Source organism: Populus alba, chromosome 5 (genome assembly GCF_005239225.2).
Source record: "Populus alba chromosome 5, ASM523922v2, whole genome shotgun sequence".
Taxonomy (NCBI): Eukaryota; Viridiplantae; Streptophyta; class Magnoliopsida; order Malpighiales; family Salicaceae; genus Populus; species Populus alba.
Window position 1 is genome coordinate 15,350,553 of NC_133288.1, and position 7,064 is coordinate 15,357,616.

At 38.3% G+C, this 7,064-nt stretch overlaps 1 protein-coding gene across 1 annotated transcript; it reads right to left on the reverse strand.

Annotated features, from left to right (window-relative positions):
* Positions 1-3,251: 3,251 nt before the first annotated feature.
* On the reverse strand, positions 3,252-4,582 carry LOC118030420 (uncharacterized). The gene is made up of 2 exons (XM_035034516.2): positions 4,129-4,582; positions 3,252-3,995 (listed from the first exon to the last, which is right to left on the reverse strand). The coding sequence occupies exons 1-2, from the start codon at positions 4,342-4,344 to the stop codon at positions 3,576-3,578; spliced, it is 636 nt and encodes a 211-aa protein (XP_034890407.1). The 5' UTR covers positions 4,345-4,582; the 3' UTR covers positions 3,252-3,575.
* Between the last annotated feature and the right edge of the window lie 2,482 nt (positions 4,583-7,064).

The following is a 7,064-nucleotide window of genomic DNA, read 5'->3' on the forward strand; positions in this document are numbered from 1 at the left end:
AATTTAAAAGGGTTTATACTATACTTATTTCTAATACAATTAATGGATCCTTTAACCTTGACAATTGTTTTATCATTGTTTAATCCTTACATTAATATGCCATAAAATTCTCATAAACTCTTTGTTTTATTAAATATATATATTATTTGTAATTTATATAGTTCACCTCCCTATGGTTCAACCCCGGTCTTGCCGATTTATTTATTATTTCAACACTTTTGCACTTGAGATAAGACATAATTCTTTTGATCGTGTTAGGCTCTTCACTATGTCCACTGTCATCTCCATCTTACATTGCTAAAGCCCTGCCCAATACTTAACATTATATCCTTTTCCCAGCAACCTTTGTCAACAGTACTTTCTCCTTCCTCTCCTCTTAATCCTATTTTACCCACTCCTCTCACCTTTCAACCACCTTCACCACCACCTCAAACAAATCCTCACCACCTCATGATCACTCGATCCAGAAACAATATAAGAAACTCTTCCAAAAACTCACCCTTTACACCATTAAATCAACCACCTCCTACATCGAACCTTCCACCACTTCTTAAGCCCTCAAAGATCCCAACTGGTGTAAAGCTATGTCTGAGGAATATGATAATCTTGTTTGAAATGCCACATGGGAACTTGTTTCCCCTGATAGGATCACTAACCTTGTTGGAAATAGGTGGTTTCTTGCATCAAAAAAAATTCTGATGGTTCCATTAATCGGTTTAAAGCACGCCTTGTTGCTAAAGGCTTTCACCAGCATCCTAGAGTTGATTATCATGAAACATTCAGTCTCGTTGTTAAGCCAACAACTATTTGTTTGGTACTTAGTCTTGTTGTCAGTCAAGGATGGTCTCTTAAACAGCTGGACATCAACAATGCCTTCCTTCAAGGCTGCCTCTTTGAAATTGTGTTCATGGCGCAACCACTGGGTTTTTTTTATCATGACAGACCCTCATTTATCTACAAACTCCACAAAGCCATTTATGGGCTTAAACAAGTGCCCCAGGCTTGGTATTATGAATTGCGCCACTTTCTATTGGCCTCTAGGTTCCGCAATTCTCACTCTGATACCTCTGTGTTTATCTTCCACAGTGCTCATCATATTTTATAGATATTGGTTTACGTAGATGACATAATTTTCATCAGCAACAATGATACTATTCTCTCATAATTTGTCTCAAGTCTTGCCCAATGATTTTCTCCGAAAGACCTTGGTGACTTGTCCTACTTCTTGGGTGTTAAAGTTCTTTCTCATAAGCATGGCCTCCTACTCTCCTAATGTAGGCACATCACTAACTTGCTCACTCGCCTGAACATGCTAGAAGCCAAACCGATTCTCACGCCCCTACCAAGCACTACCTCTGTTGTTTCCTTAAAGTCTGTCTTACCTATACCTGATCCGACCATTTATCGTGAATTTGTAGGTAGTCTTTAATACCTATCTCTTACACGATTGGATTTGTCCTTCGCTGTCAATAAATTGTCTTAGTTCATGCACAATCTAACTGATACACACTAGATTCTTGTCAAGCAAATTCTATGTTATCTCCTTGGTACGCTCAACAAAGGCCTTCTTCTGTGTCGTGACTCCCCCTGTTCTCTTCATACTTTTGCTGACAAACTTCATGCTTTTTTCGAATGCTAATTGGGTTGGAAACAAGGATGATTATTCCTTCACTAGTGCCTATCTAGTCTACCTTGGGTGTAACTTAATTTCTTAGAGTTCAAAGAAACAAAGGACCATTGCCATGTCCTCAACAGAGGCTAAATATCGCTCAGCTGCAGCCACTACTGCTAAGCTAAGTTAGGTATGTTCGCTAATTCAAAGAACTTGGTGTTGCTCTTCCCTATTCTCTTGTAATCTACTATGACAACGTAGAAGCAACTTAGTTAAGTTCCAATCTCATCTTTCATTCTCGTATGAAGCATGTTGTAGTGGATTATCACTTCATTCGTGACCAAGTTCAATTTGGTAGGCTTTGCATTGCTCATGTTTCTCCTCGCAAATCTTCTAACGAAGCCACTGTCCACCTCTCAGTTTCAATTATTTCATGACAAGATTGGCCTCTCTCATCATGGCCTATCTTTGAGGGGGTATGATAACCAATATATTTTCATGTACAGCTGTAACTACAACAGTTAGTCTAGGACTTTGTTATTTTATTGGACTCTAGTCACATTGGTTGAGCTAATAAGCTTTGAGGTTGTTCAAGCTTGAACTGATAAGCTCTCACGTTGTAATTCCTTAGGAATTGGTTCCTGCTAAATAGGAGAAACCGGTTAGCATTTGTAACTACATATATCATTTTCATTAATAAAAATATAAGCAATTTCTCTCTTCTAAACTAAGGTTTGTTACATTCAAGTAAACTATGGGATTTGAGTTACGATGAAGCTGAATTTTACTCTACAATCAAGCCTTTTATCAGTCAATCGAACATGTTTGAATAGTGAGTCAAGTACTCAAAACCACTAATTTGGGGGGTTTTGTAAAATGGTCCCTTGTGCCTTTTTTTTTTCTCTGTTGAACAAGCGTGGTTTCTAGAGAAATGAGAGATTTAGTGTGGTTCTTCTAAGTTCCAGCACCTGGGAGTTGAGATCGTAAACCAATCACGGGTGATATCCTGCAACCCTGCATGTCCCGTGCATCAGATTCATGGTTCTAATCTTCTGAGTTGCTACTTGACCGAGTTCGCATCAACATTTCTCAGCCTCGCCCGATGGTTAAAATGTCTCGCTATACCATGCATGCGAATTTGTTATTCTAATTTCGGCCAATCAGCACCAGTTAGGTTGATCCACTATATAATTTTTGGGATCATAATGTTAGATACTTGTATCGGAAATGTTGGGGTTATTGGAGACCAGATGCTAAAGCAAATACTCGGGGGTCTCTGTGTGTGAGTGTGTGTCTTTACGAGGATTGTTTTGTCGTCATACTGGATTGATATTTGAGAGTTTCTTGGCTCGAATCTGCATGAGACTGTGATAAAAGCTGTGTACCTATAATGGTTCAAAATGCAGTACCGATAGCACTGGGAAAGAAAGATACACGTGAGCATGTGCGAGCACCATCAAGTTGAATGGTAGAGATGGTGACCTATCCGAGTTCCGAGCAAGAAAAGAGAAACATTATGGAACCAGTTCTTAATTATGGAACTCTTTAATTAATAACATTGAATTAATTCTACCCATAATTAAACCAAGAAATAATGTTTAGCAGGTATAAAAGAAAAATTCAAAGTACGCCACGCAAATTGCAAAGACAACACGGTGAATCAGACTTCGTTATATATATAGTTTTCACCAAATTTTCTCTACCACCACCACCATGAATCATTATAAATATTGGGTCCCTTGAATTAATTTGTATATTCTCATAAATTTGTATGCCATACAAGTTAATTAGTCCCCCACGTACCAATACTCTCTCTCAACGGCCATTTCTTAGCCTTTAATTCCATGATGATGAAGGGAATTAATGAACTCCATCGATTGTTTTCCCGGATAGATAGCACCCTAAAACTTGAAACTTGGCTTTGATCTTTGTCGATCTCATCACTACATAAGTGGATAAGCCTTTACTTGAATAGTTTAGGAGAGCTTTGGTCTGGTGGATGCAGGAATTTGCAGTTAGGGCAGGCGGGAGAGGACCTGCAAAGCATCACCAACATGTGGCACTTTGTGCACACTGTCGCTACCATTTCTTGCTGATCCCTCTCAGACGCTAACCACGAGGGACGCCGTGTTAGTCCTCCTGAACTCTCCTTATCTCTGCTATAATCCTTGAACAAATCACCCAAACCTCGGATGGAGCCACCGGAATTCTGCTTTGTAATATGGTCGTTTGCAAACCTTTTCCTTTGTGATTGATCATATGGTAGGTTTAGCTCAAGATCTAAGCTCATATGATGATCAGGACTTGGTGGCTCGGGGCTTTTCCTTGGATCTCTTGATGTTCTCTTTTGGGTCCTTGTATTATAGAAGTGTATCTGCCCTGACTGCATGCAAAAACCAGATAAAAAGATCAGGAGTCTAATTTAATTTGATATTTGCTAGCTAGAGTTATTATATTGGTATACACACGCATGTATGATGATGATACAAACAAATCATACGATATATAAATAATACCTGAATATCGAGGCATCTTTGCCACTCCTGAGGTAATGGAGTCTCGCGGTGCAGCTCGATTTCTTCAAAGAACGATTTTGTGCTCTCTGGTTTTGATCTTTTCTCGAGAATCCCTTCAGTTTGCGACTCTTCCCACTTTCTCTTCTTTGATGAATCATCAAGCTCTGGGATTGACTTTCTCCCATTTGGAGATGGGAGTGCTTGAAAGGAGACCATATAGCTACTATACAAAGGAGCTTTAACCTTTTCTCACTCTAAAGTGATGTGATCCATATGGTGAAAGGCTTGGGTAGTTATATGGGCTGAGTTTGCGTTGTTTGGTCAGTCACATTACTGCAAGGAAGAATCTAATAGGGCAACTTTGAAGGCAAAAGAGCCTACCTATGCATGACGTGTTTTCCAAGTTGGCTCTTTGAACTACTACACAGCTCCAAGCTGATCCTAAAATTATGGCAAAGATGTGAAAACCTAACCAGCTCTTCTTGGTCATTTGTGCACACCCTTGACCTTGCTCTCCATTTATATAATTTTACACAGCACACAGGACCTTATAAGTGCCATTATTTAATCATAGCGATGCGTAGGAATTTTTCAATGGACCATACAGTAGCATCAATTCGCCACACTGAGTCATGCATTGGTAGTCTGGGCGTTTTCACAAACTTTGAACTGTTGAAGGTAGTAATTATACGATATTTGGTGCAATTTACTGCAGTTAGCTACATACAATTTAATTACAAATGAAAAATAACCATTAGTTGAAGCAGTGTTTATATTTATATATAGCTCCTAATTGACTGAGAAAACAGTAACACCAACTAGATCGCGTTAATTAGGAGTACGCACTAACAAAACAATATTCAATATGATAGTATCATCAGCTTTTATCCTAGTGTAAATATATTTATTTTTGGAGCCAAGCCAAGCCAAAAGCCAAAAGACCAGAGCCACGATTAGTCTCTTGGTACTATTCTTTAATTAGAGGCGGTGAGTGAAGGAGGAGGAGAGGTGTGGAGAGGGTGTATTAAATGCAGGAAGGCTGTATACGGTTGAAGGTCGTCTTGAATGCTTATGGATCTTTAATAGCTCATAACTCCAACTTCCACAATTGGGTCGCTCAAAGCAACTAAAACTTTTAAAGCTCTCAACACCCTCCTCAGCTAGCTATTTAATAAACAATCACTTCCCATGAACAAATATGCTTTTAAAGTTCTTAACAGCCTCAGCCATAAAACAACTCATGTCTGAGGTGAAGATCGAACTAGTTAGAAATTAATAATGCACCATCTTAAATAAAAGTTTTTAAAATTCAAACTTGCTAAGTCTACACTATCTTATCTTACACTAAAATTATAATTTTAAAGGTGATATTTATTAGCATGGACATTTAGTCATCAAAAAATTTAATACAATAACAAAGAACTAGGTATAACTTAATAATAGATTCTCTTGAGTAAAAGGTTTTTTTTTTTAAGATTAAAACTTGCATATGTACCCCTACACTACCTTGTACTAAAATTATAGTTTTAATAAAAAAAAATATATAGGTATTGAGATTCAAACTCAAGGTAATTTAATCATCAAAAACCATATCAATTTAAAAGTTTAAATTATTAAGTGATGCTTCATTAATGATTTTATAGCATGTATATATATATATATATAGGAATTAATGTAGAATTATTCCAATGTTGTGATTTCTACAGCTACTGCCACATACATATATAAATAGGAAACCTAAACCATTATATTATTCTCAACTTGGTATAAGAGTCCTAAATAAATTAAAACACTTCCTCTCTCCTCTGCAATGGACTCTTCATCCCAACCACCTGCTGCCTGATCTCTTTTTGCAGCATTGATGGTGTTAGCTTCCTCCTCTGTTTTGCCGTGGCCACGCCCTTTTCAACCTAAACAACACTTCTCTAATATAGCCTTTTTATGTTGTTGTTTCTGTTGCTGCTGCCACTACCATTATCTCCCTTTCCTACACTCACTAAGTCATCTCTCTCAAGTTAACAAATACCAACTATCTATATTGGCAGATGCAGATGAAGTCGTATCTCCTATGCCAAAGAGTTTTTGAGTTTGTTAATGGCTTAAACTCATGTCCTTCTTCACATGTTCTTGTTTTCGATGGTACCTCTTTTTAGGTAAATCAGTTCTCCAAACTTCAAGTTTCGTTTGGTGCACACTTGAGCAAGCTCTATCTTTCACGTCCAATTCTTGTATTATGTAACTTCATGGCTCCCTTCAAGATCTTCAATAAGGTGATGAGTCAGTAACTCAGTTTATGCAAAAAGCTAAGGCATCATTTGATGAGTTAGTTGTTGCTGGCCGGTTTATTTTGCTGAAGGATTTCAACTTATACGTGTTTCGTGGCCTTCAAAGAGAGTTTAAGGACTTACTAACAATCCTTATGACCAAGGCAAAACCTCTCTTGTATGCTGATATTTATAGACATCTTCTAATGCATGAACTTCTTCACAAAATGTCCCTTCCATCCTTAGGATCTGCTGCCATCAATGCACCTCTGTTGCCTACGCCCAAGACCCCTCTTAAGCCTTTGTCTCTCAATGCCAGTCCTCTAGAAATTTTGGTCACAACAGGGGCCGTTTCCATGAAGGATGACATCCCAACCAGTTTAGCAGCAGAGGGAATAGGTCTGCTGCATTCAGACCAAATTTTCATAGGCTCTATAACTCCTCCAATAGTGATGGCAGGAAGGTACCAATAAGGAATTGGCAGCACAATAAGGGGTAGAATACACGTTGCTAATTGGGTCAAACATTTGACCATATAGCCCTTCACTATCCTTAACCTCAGCACTGGGGTTGTGGACAATAGCTTGGTGCTAATCTAGCACTGAGTAATGTCTCCTCAACAAGTACTGCCAATTGGTTTCCAAACACTGGTGCAACTCAACAAGTTACACC